The sequence below is a fragment of the Parasteatoda tepidariorum genome, chromosome 6 (assembly GCF_982258835.1).
Source record: "Parasteatoda tepidariorum strain Cologne lab strain chromosome 6, Ptep-v5.0, whole genome shotgun sequence".
Taxonomy (NCBI): domain Eukaryota; kingdom Metazoa; phylum Arthropoda; class Arachnida; order Araneae; family Theridiidae; genus Parasteatoda; species Parasteatoda tepidariorum.
The window spans coordinates 17,104,729-17,118,674 of record NC_141760.1 but is presented as its reverse complement, the minus strand read 5'-3'; the positions used below and the strand labels follow the sequence as shown (position 1 = coordinate 17,118,674).

Genomic DNA, 13,946 nt, shown 5'->3' with positions numbered 1-13,946 from the left:
ATCATTAGGGGGTGGTAGCAGCAAAATTTTGACTTGTTTTGGAAAATAGTATATAATCAAGGGTCATCCCTTTTTATATATATATAGTTGCAATCACTTTTTAATATTTTCTTCTCAAAGCTTCCAAAAAAAATGTCATATTTATACTTTAATGTAGTTCATTTTAATACGTATCTAGACTGGATTATAAATCTTTTCTCATTTGCAGCTTATTTAGATCAGTTCCGACCTTCGTTGTCTCCTATAATTGGTGAAGATGTTATAACTCAAAGTGAAACTGGAGCCACAAGGTAGAATATCATATAACTGTTTTAAAGTTAACTATGCCTGCACTTAAGTATTTATTATTTTCAGAAAAAAAATTTAAATTATCAAGAGCAGAGGAACTAAAAACCTAAATGCATCAATTTTGCTTTGCTTTAGATATTGCTAAGTTAATCTGGTTATGTGAATTGCGGTTTATTGATCTTCTTTTGTAAATTTATACAAAATTTTATTCTATTTTCATAAATGTTATGCTCATAGGAAGTCACGTGTCATGAAAGGTTATTTTTTAATCCCCTATTTAAGAAGCTTAATATTGAAAGGATTCCACTCTGCATTGTAACATAGTTACTGCAATGAAGTAATTATCGCCAGTTATAATTAAATTATATTCTTAACATATGTACTTTACATTGTCATATAAACATATGTCATTACAGAAATTGGTTTTCTTCGATGTATAATAAATTTTATCAATAATGAGGAATTTGAGTTGCAATTACTTTTTTTTAAATGGTTAAATAGTTTATATTTTGATTATTTATAGGAATTTTATTTTAAATGTGCTTTAATTTACATTATAGTGCTTGTGCAAGAAGTGCAGATGAACTCTTTTATTTTAATAAATTCAAAACCGATGTTGAAGCCTTATTACAACTGACTGATACAACGTAAGTATGAATTTAAGTAGTACTTATGTGCGATTTAAAATAATGTAGGTTGAATTGTAGAATTTAAAGTTGAAATCTTGGAATTTTCAATTCAAATATGCAATTATAATGGCATTACAATTGTTATTGAATTGTAAGATTATTAGACATTATAAATTTATAATTAAAATAATTAAAAAATTTTTTTTTTTGCAAAATATGTACAGGCAAAATATTTAGTAAACAAATACATAGCTTGCCAAAGTATTATATATTCTTTAAATATGTGAAAGCATGTAAATATTTTCAATTTTCTTTCTTTTTGAAATCCATATTTTTTATTAAAATATATTTTAGTTGGCTGTTTATTTGTGCAAATAAGAAATATGCTGTTTTCTTATTACATAAAAAAGTCTAAAAATATGTTTTTGAAGATAAATTAACTCTAAACTAGTAGATGGATTTGTTATAGGAAGTTTAATTAAAGGAATAAGGAAGATAAAAATTGAATTGCTACATATCCTACACTGAATTGAAAGCATTCATACTTAGTAGAAGCACAATATTTATTTTTGTGATTATGCAAACTGGGTTTATTCACAAACATAAAACAGGAATTGATTCTATATATTTTTAAATTGTTAAATTATTTATTAAAACCAGACTTGCTAACCGTGTTATGGAAGCAACTTTGAAAAGTTCCCATATCCCATAAATATTCAGACAACAGTCAGTTTGTCCGTTAAGTTGGTTATAGAGTTTAAGTCTTCTGAATTTTGAGATCAATGGCATGATGGTGATAATGCAGTTAACATTGCACACTGGCTATCTTTACTTCCTTGACAAGTTGGTGCAAAGTGATTTAATTGCATATTGGTGGACTTAGAGCTGTCACTGGTAATTGAATTGTGGTCATGCACAATGAAAACACAGTGCCTTAACTATTGTGAATTGATGGCTCACAAACACATTTAAATTTTTTGAATATAAACCCTTCATGTATAATTAAAGATATCTTTTTCCATCCACAAATTATCTAATATTCAAAACCTATATATCTCATGATTCGACTAAGGATCTCTACATTTTTTACTTTGTTAGTGAATGCAATCAAATTATATACTATATAATTAATGGATACTTGACTGAATGTAAACAATAACAAGCTTCCTAAAAGTGAAAGAAATTTAGAAAATTCCTGGTGTATCCCTCCGTTTATGTTGCTCTTATGAGGCAATGTGTGAATAGGCTTAATATTCCAGGAAGTTTTATTATTGTGATTTGTGTTTCAATTTACATGTAATTTTACCATGCATAAGAATTTTCTGTAATTTATAAATTCTAGCAAGTCGTGATCCTGAAACTAATTTAGCAAAATTAATATCACAGCATAAAAAAAGTGCAAGGTTAGACATGTTTTGAGTGTTATCCCTTATTTGGCTATATTTGTGTGAAATAGCACCGTTAGCTATTTTTTGGGTAGCATCATAGCTTGCGGAGTCTTCTGAAATCATTTGCTGCTTGTTTCATTGAAAGTTAGATTGAAGGAACATGTTATATTGAAAACACTACAAGTATAATAATATTGGATGGTGCATTTTTTCAAGCTCAGACGTAACAATCAGTCGAAAGAAGTAGCATGGAAGTCTTTCCATAAATTTTAACCCTCTTTACACGGTCAACCACCCATAGAAGAAAAGGGAATGGGTATGAAAAAGAATAGACTATTTTTAAATAGAATGTCCAATTTTTGAAATTGTTTTGGTTTTTGCTAGAAAAAGGAACTAATGAATGTAATAATTAAATATATTGATAAGCAAAAATAAGTAGACATATAAGTGACATATATATTTTTGACTTAAAACAATTGTTCATAAATGTGTTATAAATATTAAACATTTCTTTCTTAGGAAAAAACCATATCAACAAACACGCAGCTCTTCTGATTCCTATGAGAGCTTAAGAAAGGTAATAGCTTAAAAAATGCTTTTGATTTGCTTGATTTTAACTAATTTATTTTTACTTAAATATTACAAGCAAAGCACTATATTGCACTTATATCATAGCTGCCAACTCTACTCGATTTTACCAGTTTCTACTGGTTGAATAAAGTTCTCTTGGTTTTTGTACATTTTAGAAAATTTCCCAAAACCTAAATAAATTTTTAAAAAAAATTCCCATTGAAATGGAATTTTTACACAATTCATTGCTTGCTTGATTTTTTAATAAATATTACTAATACATAATTAAACGAGCCTCAATTGTAGTAAGCAGTTAACAGCTTTTCTTTCTTTTTTCTTGTTCCAAAATTTTCAGTTTATTTTCATTCAGAACTCCCTTTTTAAATTAATTAAAAAAATTTTATTTTTTTTATCGATAAATAATAAGTTACTTGTTCATTTCTATTCAAAATTATGAGTTAACAGAATAAAAAGCATTTTTTGATGACAGTAAAGTCCGTCAAATTCCCTATATGTAAAATATTTGGTATGTTATGACACATTTGTATTATTTGGTAAAATCTACTGGATTTTTTCCTTTTCATGCTGGCAGCTGTGTTATATGTTCCTCATTTATATGTCTTTTTTATTTATACATTGTTTCTTTCAATTTTTCAACTCTCAATTTTTCATCCTAAGTCTAATTTTACTTCAATGTTTTAGAAACTTAAAATAAAAGAAGAAGAATATAGTGGCCTTTTATCAAAATTTGTAAGTGTCTAAATTCTTTGTTAAACTTACTTAATTTTATTTATTACTGTGAACAAATGTAAATTAGGGTATTAGTGAACATTTTAAATTGCATAAAATTATTTCTCTAAAAATATGTGTGGTCTGTCTTGTGAAGTTTACTATGTGTTAACCCCTTAACTGCCGCGGGCGTATTTATACGTCTCGGCCAGATGATGCGTTAACTGCCGCAGGCGTATATGTACGCTTTCGCGAAGTACGATGCTTTGCATTGCGCTGCTATAAATAGAGCTACACCCCCTACTTCAGAATGCAGTAAAATGGCCTTGAAAGTGTTTGCTTTGCGAATGTATTACTAATTTCGGAGGAGGGGGAATGGGAAAAGGATGTTATGGAAAAGTGATATCGTATTAATCGCTTGTGTGTATTTATTTGAGTAAGGTTGGGTTTATTCTTTTTACGCTTTCGTTTCCCGTATGTATTTGGTGCTTTTCTATTCTTTTCATCAACGTCTTCAAAGAAAATGCATTGCGAAAATGTGCTGTTTGTTCAAGAAAAAAAATTCGTTGTGAATCCCGCTATCAGTGCGATGAATGTGATGTTGGCTTATGCGTCCAACCATGTTTCAGGATTTATCATACAACAGCTAAGTTTTAACATCTTTTTATATTGTATTTTTATTATTTAATTTTAATTTTGTATTTTCTTTCTTTCCTTTTTCTTGTCTTGTAAAAGTAAACTGCTTTTAAATTGCAAAGCGTGCATCATTTTTCCCCACCAAAACACCGTGTAAGAAAGTGCACTTGAGTGAAAAACGGTGGCGCTGAGGAGTGAATCACGTTAATTTTACTCGGCAGTTAAGGGGTTAATAGAATATTTGGTTAGTCATGGTTTTTAGTGATCTTTAAAAATTTTATTCAAAATGTTTGCTTTTAATGTATTTCATTAATGGCAAACTAAGTATCAAGTGTTTTACAGCACAAAAAAGTGAGCTGTTCAAAAATTTATATATTACCATATTACACACCAGCTATTACTGTAAAGCACCCACAAAATATAGTTTTTTTTACACTAACTTATATTTGCATTGTTATTGAAGTCTATCGCTTGAGAGTTTATATTAGGGGTGCCCAGTTTGCGGCCTGATTTACCAAATTTGTTCCTCAAATGACCTTCAATCATCTAACTAAAAGTTCGTTGAGGAATGTCCTTGTAATTGGAATATATTAATATTCATATATTAATATTTCATTGTAATTGGAATAATTGGAGATTTATAAGAGTCAATTAAATAATAAAGATATGATTCATCTCTCTAGTATTAGTAATATAGGACATTTGTAGGTTAAACCTTTTTAGTCATCTGTAATTGAGTATCACTTTTATATCCTTTTACTTTATTGTATTGTTAAAAATGATGATCGTTGTTTTCCTTTTATTTATTTAATATTTGAAGTTCATTTTTCTGTATAATAGAAACTGATTAGCATTTTATACTTTTATTTCATTATGTTTTATACTTTCCAGTTAGAGAAGTAGAATTATTTGTATATTTTTATCAGTATATATTTTAATATAATAGCATTCAAAAGAATTGTTTAACTTGTATTTATGTCATTATATTTCTCTATGGTCTCATTGAAAAAGTTTTTGGCAAAACTATAATATATTTGGTCGCAATGTATTTCAATAAAAGAAAACAGAGTATCAATAGTTCAACAGAAAGGGAAAAAATGAGCTTTTTAAAAATTTGAGGGGAAAAGCTATCCAATGAGTTTTCAATTTTTCAGTTTTTGTTTTAGTAGTTTTTAAATTTTAATTTATGCCTCAAATTTTTATTAGCATCATGAATTTTTACAAATGAAAAAATTTTAAATATCATTTTACCTACCTGGAAATATGTAAGAAATTGAAGACTTAGAATTTAGAATATTTTAAAATTTTTATGATAGCCTGCATAAATTACTAATCCATAAAATGCCAGTAGTTTTTTCCCATTATATGTGATATAAGAGAGAGCTAAATTATAATTAATTTGATTCCTAATTTTTTTCTGAATGTATGCAAAATAATTTTTGCATCTCATTATTGTAAAATTCATTATTCAGAATTCTTTAGTTTTTAAAAATTAAATCAAACCTATGCAATTTTTTTAAAAAAATTAAATGCATTATTTTATTCTTTTTCTGCTAATGATTTCTCTTATATCTCAAGAACTAACATTAATAATAAATGAAAAAAAAAGTTTATTTTTAAAAAAACTAACTTAAAATGAGCTAAAAATGGAAGTTTAATTTTTAAATATTTTCTGAAATGCTTAATGGTAAAAACTGTTATAAATAATGTTTTTCTCTTAACTTTCTTGATAGTATAGTGAGTTTCTTATGTAGTACTTTTTAGTATTATCTTAGCTAAAGATTAGTGGTTATTATTCTGTAAAAAATAATTTAATTCATATAAGAATTTAGTCATTTTTTTTTAAAATTTAAATATGTTCTTTAGAAACTTATAAATAGCTAATGAAACTAATTTGTTCTAGATGAGTTCAAGTGCCAGCATTAGTAGAACACCTTGTGTCCATTGTTCCAATAAGCTATCCATTTTAACGTAAGTATTTAAAGCTTATTGATTTCATGTTTCGTGATGAATTTATAACATTGAAGTGAATTTCGCTGCTTTTGTTTTTGAAAAAAGAGTTCCGTTTTCAAAACCTATCAATCTTTTTCTTATATCAAGTACACACAATATTGTACTTTTTCAAGTACAATATTGTGAGATTCCTCTCAGGAATGAAGGCTGCTTCATAAAATTCAAGTTCTTGAATTCGAGAAATTAGAATAATTTCTCTGTTCTAGAAATTGAATGATTCGTTGACAGTATCAAGTTCCCGAGTGTCACTGATTGGTTAGATGAAAAATCGGTGTATGTGCATTGGTCACATTCACGATTATAAAATCAGACTTACATGAATGACGAAATTACAAAATATAATCATAACAACACAAATGGATCCTAACATATTAATTTACTTAGGTCAGAATGTATGAAAATGGACAGCAAAATGAAGTGATCATATGGCCAATCTCTGACGTCATGAAATTTTAAAAGCTGATGGGTTAAGAGAAGAAAAATTTGGATGGGAAGTAGAATATGCTCCACTATTATCCAAGGGCTTGTATTCAGAACTTGAATGATTGTTTACACAATCCAAGCTCCAAGAAAAACAAGTTTCCATCAATTTTAATCAATCTGGTTCTAAAAACTTGAACTGTATAAGCAGGCCATATTATCACTTAAAAGCAAAATAATATGTATGGTTTTTCTCAAGCCTGGGCTTTTTATATGGAAGTAAATCCTGGGCTCAAATACAAAAATATTTGTCACTCTGGACAAGAGAGTTATCGAGAAAATTTTTTGATCTTGTCAATGATAGTGGAATATTATAAATTGGAGATATTGAAAAAATATTAAGACAGTGATATAGTTTCTGACATTTAAGATAATAAGACTGGAATGGTTGAGTCACGTTCAGCTTATGAACACTAACAGAGTGGCGAGAAAGGTTTTTGACTCAAAACCTGGTGACTCTACACCACGTGGAAGATCAAAGAAAAGATGGTTGGATGGTGTTGTGGATGATATAAACAAATTAAAATCTGGTAGTTTAATGCTCAAAAACATGAGGAACGGATGGCTATTCTGAGGTAGGCTCTTGTCCTCAAGGGACTGTTAAGCCAATGAGGGTAGAATAAGGCTGCAAAGGTTATGCTTAGTTTTGAATAAATAGTATTCTAAACTAGTAACCATATTTAATTTTTTTTTATAATTAAAAAGTCATTTAAAATGAACTATTTGCCTAAATGTAATTATTATTAATTCTAAAATGGTGCAACAAAGCTTTACAGGGAAGGCGGATTAAAAATTAAGCATGGAACTAATAATTTTAGGTACACATACTTGAACCTCAGGCTTTCAACAAGCAAAATAATAAAAATATTTCAAATGTTAAATTGCACCTAAAGTAGGAACAAATATGCATATTGTTTTATTATGAGCTATTTAAATTCAACAATGAATATATTTAATAATTAGAATTTTTTTTAAATAAAAATACTAAGTTTTATTTTTTAATGAGATAATCATACTGAATGAGATTTAATGCAATACTGCATTCAATCTCAGTTTCAAAGCTATTTTAATTATGCAAACCATACAATATAAGTAATTTTTGGAAAAAAATCTAGCATTAATTATAAAAAATTCTTAATTCTTGGGGGTAATATTTCAAAATTATGGAGGAAAACACTAAAAATTAAAGTTATTAAATGTATGTACTTTGTTATAAAACGATTAATTAAAATACATATAAAAATATTACTAAATAAATAATATAAAAGCTATTATATTAAGCTATGTTAATTATGCAAACCACCCAAAATAAATAATTATTGATCAGAATCTAACATTAATTATAAATACTTAATTTTTAGGAGCAATGTTTCAAAATCATGGAAAAAACACATAAAGTTAAAGTTATTAAATGTATGTGTGTATAAAACAGTTAATTACAATGCATATACAATTACTACTAAATAGATATAAAATTAAATTCTCATAATACTATGAGATTTCACTTGACTACTACACTGTCATAAATTTTACCTTATGTACTAAGATACATATACACGCACCTTCATATTCTTGACTGTAATATTTCTCAATATTAAATAAACATAAATTTAAAAACTTCATATAAATCACAAAATTACTAAGTAAAAAAAAAATTATTTCCAGAATAACTAAATTATATAATATTTAAAATTACTTACTTTTTTGAGCACAAGGATTTGGCATCATTTTTCAAAAATCACTTTTGTTTATGTAGAATTCTATCCAAATGATTTACATGCTCTGCATCTATTGCAATCGCCAGAAAGCTTAAATGTTGACGAATGTTTTAGTGAGGGTAAAACTTTAAATTTTCTTATAGCATATTTTTAGAAGCGAATATGTGAATCAGGGTAATGAAGAGGTTAAGACAGGTTTTTGCTCAGGTCAGCGAAAGAAAGGGAACTGAGAAAGAGGGAAGTTCCCTTAACAATTCTAATAAAGCGATATTTCTTGTTGCCATTGCCGCATACTGCCTTAGACTTTGTGACAAGGGGTGTTCTTGCTACAGACAAACTACAAAGAAAGAAATGGCATTTTTATATTTGCCTTGTTTTTATCATTACAAACCATTAAATGTAAAGGCTTGAAATTAAATATTTTTTTATGGAATTTCTCCATCTCGTATCCCAAGCTTTGCTTACGTTTGAAATAAATTTGTTTCTTTAATTTGAATTAGATGTGAACCTGGAGAAACTGTACTTGTGTGCTATGAAGATAAGCTAGAGCATTACATTATATTTCACTTGGGGAACTATCTTCATTTTCTTCATTCAGATAGCATTGCTTCTTTGGATCTAAAGAGTCGTAAGTTTGGTTTGTTTAAATTTTTTGAAATATATATTGTTGCTGTATAATGCATTTTTGCTGTTTATTGTTGTTCTGTTGCTTTTTATTATTACATTCAAATATTATTTTTAACAGCGGGAGAGTCACAGAGATGGATAATAGGAACAGTAACTCATAAAGAATTTTGTGTTACCAAAAAGGTAAAATATTCTTCTTTTTTATTTTTTATTCTAAAAACTTTTATGCTAAAAATTTCAATGCATTTTATTGCTGTTACATGGTACTGCCAATGTTTGGAGATATGTGTCTGCTATCAACAATTCTATTTTCGGAAAATTTTGAAATGAGTAATGGAATATTAAAACGAAATTTATTTCATTTTTTAATTTGTGAATATTTTTGATCATTGCAATTTGCATGAAATGCATTTGATACAGTAAAAACTACACATTATTTCTTGCATCAATAATCGACTCGGAAAAATTGATATTTGTAACAATTTATTTTATATAAAAGTCTCCATATTTTATAGCTATTCATTTATACTTTATGACCTAGAATTATTGTAATTTAAGTTTTTTTAGCATTGTAATTATTTAAAAAAAATTGAAATAGGTGCATTTCAATGAAAATTTAACATTAGTATATGGTATTAAATGCATAAATGAAAGCTGTATTCAAAGATTAATCATAACCAGGGTTTTTTGGCTGTCATAATTTTAATTTTTCTTCCTTAATGTTTTTCCTATCATTTTCAGCAATAAGAAGAAAAGAATAGGTTTCAAAACTTTTATCAAAATATTCTTAATTATATATGAAATATGTATAATTATATCAAAATTTCATAATTATAATTTTTAATTGTTCTTAATTACACAGTAGGGGTAAAACTTTCTCTGATTGAATTTTTTTTTAAATAATTTGTATACCTATATATATTTTTAAAATTGATGTTCTGAACTCAAAATTTATTCTTATAGCAGTATAATTTTGAATTATTTTAGGTTAACAACAGGTTCAAACTTACACTCGGAACTAAATTTTACCGTGTGAAGATCGAAAAATGGAGTTGTGGGGCTGCTGCCACTCGTACTACGGCAGCTGCTTTACAACGTAGTATTCAAATTTCATCCACTGAGCAGCAACCACAAACTTCTTCAGCTATTCGAAATTCAGAACAAATTGCAACACAGACCCAAACAGCTTGTATAGCTCAAACTGTAGATAGCACAGAACTTACTCCTTCAACATCCTTCATCCAAGCATCCATTTCTGAGCAACAGCTATCTTCCCAGTCCATTATAGAGTTGCAAAATATTCAACCTTCTTCTTCTGGAGTTAGTGAAATGTCAAGTTCAGATATATGATATAATACAGTTTGGCAAAAATGTAATAGTTTTTTCTTATTCTCTTTCTTTTATGTCACCCCTTCTGTACTCCGTAGTACCTAACGATATTATTCGTCATAGCCTTTTCTTCCCATATGGTACTATTATCAATAACTGATATATGCATTTTTACTTATTACATATTTCTTTCTTACAGTATTTAGATTTTTGTGTGATAAGTTATAGTTATTAATGTTTAGATTATTTATACTTAAGTTAAAAGTAAGCTTTTGTTGTATGATAATTTGAAGGTATAAAATAAGTTGAAGGTCTAATGCTCAAGGTAAGGTTTAAAATATTTAACTTTTGCATCCAACAGAGTTCTCTCTAGGATTAAAAAAGGGCAGGGCGCTTCCTCACTGAAAAGGACAGTTTGAGTTTTGAAAGGGCACTCTAACATCGTTAATATTTATCAAAATGTGTATATGTAGTAACTGAATTATGAAATTTTTAAATTACCCTCTCATACTATTTTATGATTATATTACAAAAAGTAATTCTCTCTCATTATCAAAATCTGAGAAAAATTTGGAATTTATAAAAATAATTAAAGGTATATGCTAAAAGGCAATCTCTGTGCATATTTTTTTTTCTTTCAAAAAAAAAAGTAAACTAATAAAAAATGATTAATTAATAAACTCGCTGAAAGCTTTTTCTGTGATATCTAAACTGAAAATTTTGAGAAAATTAACATTTTAAGGTGCATATATTTTTAAAAGAGGTATTTAATTAAAAAAATATTTTAAAAATTTAAAATCACTTAAAAAATGTATTAATATCCACCCCCTCCAAAAAAAAAAAGAAAGAAAGGAAATAAACTTATAAAAAATTAACCAATTGAGAATAATCCTAACAAAGTAAATATTTGTAATATGATTAAACTTGTAAACACAGATAATTTTACCAATGTGCAATTATTATTTAAACAGTGAATTCCTTTCTGTTCAAAATGGTATGTGAGTAAAAAATCAGTGTTTTTAAGGAATGGTGGCTTATTTTTACAAAAAGGGCGCATTTGTTGAGATTAAAGGGCAAGCAGGGTGGGCCGACTTTCAAAAACCTCTTTAGGAGAACACTGCGTCTAATGACCAAAGTACTTATTATCTGATTAAAATCTTTATTCTCTTCAAAAACATGTAAATAGGAAATAGTCGTTGACTTGTTGTAAGTGCTTCAAAAATTATTGTTACCTATTGTTAAATATTGGCTTTAATTTATATAATGTTTCTTGATGAAAATTTTTTTAATTCTATCCTAAGGGATCAGGGGAAAAAAATAAATTTTTTTATAAAGTTTATGCTTGAAGAAAATGGAAGGAAGAATTCAATCTAATTATTTAATTTTTAGAGATTTATTCAAATAAAATATAATAAAACATTATTCAAGTAAGATAAAAAAAATACTGTAATAATGTAAATACAATAATCGAATAAACTGTTTCTGCTGATTTAAACAACATAAAAGCTCTTTCAACAAATGCAGTTTTACAATTTAGTAAATCTGGTTCCATTTTATTTACAGTAATATTGTTCATTTTGTTTAAAGTACTGCACTTTTCATGTTAAAGATATTTTAATTAATAAATTTGAAATATGTTACTTAAGTTAAAAAGAGACAGATTGAAAGGTATGTTTGAAAAATTTAATTGCTTTTATTTTGTGGAATTTTTTTATATTTCGTTCCTTATAAATAAGCTATTTATTTCAAAACAGCTTTATCTTTGTTCACTTTTTGTTTCAAAAATTGTTTTTTTTTATCACATTCAAACTTGTATTAAACTTCAATTTGAAAATAAGTATAATAATAAAGAATAACATGTTCCTAGTTTTTTTGTTGCTGATATTTTTAAACTAACCTTTGATAAATAAATTAAACTTTACATTTTAGCTCAGTGGTTATCAACTGGCTGCCCGCGAACTAAAATGCATTAATTGTCATTTTTTGCAGACAATTTTCGTAAAAATTCTATATGGGTTTAAAATACTTTTCTCGTTCAAAATAACCTAATTTCTTCATTTCTGTGAAATTTGCCATATCAACGGTGCAAAAAATTTATTTCTCAGGTTTTGCATCCAAGAAAATATTTATTCAAATATAAAAATAATCGTGTATGTTGCTCTTTTTCATTATTTTTTTTTTTTGCATTTTGTGAATATAATTTAGCGTGTGTGTATCAGAAATTTTCTCGAAGACATTCTCCAATTTAGCTTTATGAAACCACTCATTTTGGACGAAATTATTTATATCTGTAAATTTTAAAATTAAAATGTAAATATCTATTCTCTGGTGGTTGCAGCAGACAAATCTCAAATCTCTCATTGAACATTTTTTGTGCTACTATGTAAGTTTTAATACCAACCTTTTTAAAGTTTTATATCTTAACAATTAGATATCCGTTGCACCTTAATTGTTTAATACATAGGTGCACATTAAAGTTAGTGTAGCCAGAATTTTTTAATATGCAATTAAATATTTTTAAAAATCTACTTCTTGTTTTAGTTTGTAATTCAATAGTTTTGTTTTGTACAACTTGATAAAAATCTGACAGTAATATTTAATGTTCCTTGAAACATAAAAGAGCAATATATACAATTTTGATAAAGTTGGGGCCCGCCATTTGACTGGTGTTTTTCATTGTGGCCCCGGCCTCATGTAAGTTGGAAACCCTTGTTTTAGCTGATTAAGATAATTTTATATTTTTAATATTTAGATATCCAACTTTAATTATTTTATTATTATTTTTTTTAAAAATTGGGGCAAAATATTTATAAAAATCACTAACTGAAAAATTCTAAACAGTGAACCAGTCTGTTTTATTGCTACATGTTGTAATCATATGTTAAGAATTTTTAAAAAAAATATGAAAATATTTTATATAAGCATATTTTTATTGATTGTGGTAATAGCATGATGGGAGATATTTATTAATGTTATTATAAATGCTTTGGTTAGTTCTAGTCATAAAAATTTTTATTACTTAAATTTAAATAAAAATCAATGTTTTCTGAATATTATCATGCAAATTATTAAATAAGAATTTGTATGATAATAAAGATAATTATGATATTTTTTAATTTAGTATTATGTTTTTCCCCCCCATTTTAATAAAAATTTGTTCCTTTTTTTTCAGGCCAAATGTATTGTAGCAACATAGAAGATTACGCAAAAATGATGTACAAATCAAAATTTGCTAAGCAACTTGTATATGTTTGGTTGTTTCTTTACGTTTATTCATAACACTACACTTTTTTTTTATTTTTATAAGTTTTGTCTAAAAAGTCTAGTATCATTGTTTTTTTATTTTAATTAAAACATAATAATTAAAATAATGAATTAATTTATTTTTATTTGGGTTGTTTTAATGAGTGTAAAAATGGTTTAGGTATATTAATGATTTTAAAAAATAAAAAGTTACTGAAATAATTAGAAATAATGAAATTTTATGAAACCTTTTTAAACTGTTATGTATGGTGTCATTAGGTTTTTAATTTAAATAC

The 13,946-nt window shown here is 26.7% G+C and overlaps 1 protein-coding gene across 2 annotated transcripts in view; it reads left to right on the top strand.

The window, feature by feature from the left end:
* Atg17 (autophagy-related 17) overlaps positions 1 to 13,618 on the top strand; it is a 56,038-nt gene extending 42,420 nt beyond the window's left edge. For both annotated transcript variants that reach the window (XM_043049133.3, XM_043049131.3), the window contains 9 exons: positions 209 to 290; positions 849 to 935; positions 2,825 to 2,882; positions 3,578 to 3,625; positions 6,144 to 6,211; positions 8,952 to 9,079; positions 9,197 to 9,261; positions 10,066 to 10,450; positions 13,580 to 13,618. In XM_043049133.3, coding sequence (XP_042905067.2) covers positions 209 to 290; positions 849 to 935; positions 2,825 to 2,882; positions 3,578 to 3,625; positions 6,144 to 6,211; positions 8,952 to 9,079; positions 9,197 to 9,261; positions 10,066 to 10,428 — 899 coding nt within the window. In that variant the 3' untranslated portion in view covers positions 10,429 to 10,450; positions 13,580 to 13,618. The remainder of the gene's footprint in view (positions 1 to 208; positions 291 to 848; positions 936 to 2,824; positions 2,883 to 3,577; positions 3,626 to 6,143; positions 6,212 to 8,951; positions 9,080 to 9,196; positions 9,262 to 10,065; positions 10,451 to 13,579) is intronic.
* Positions 13,619 to 13,946: the final 328 nt, after the last annotated feature.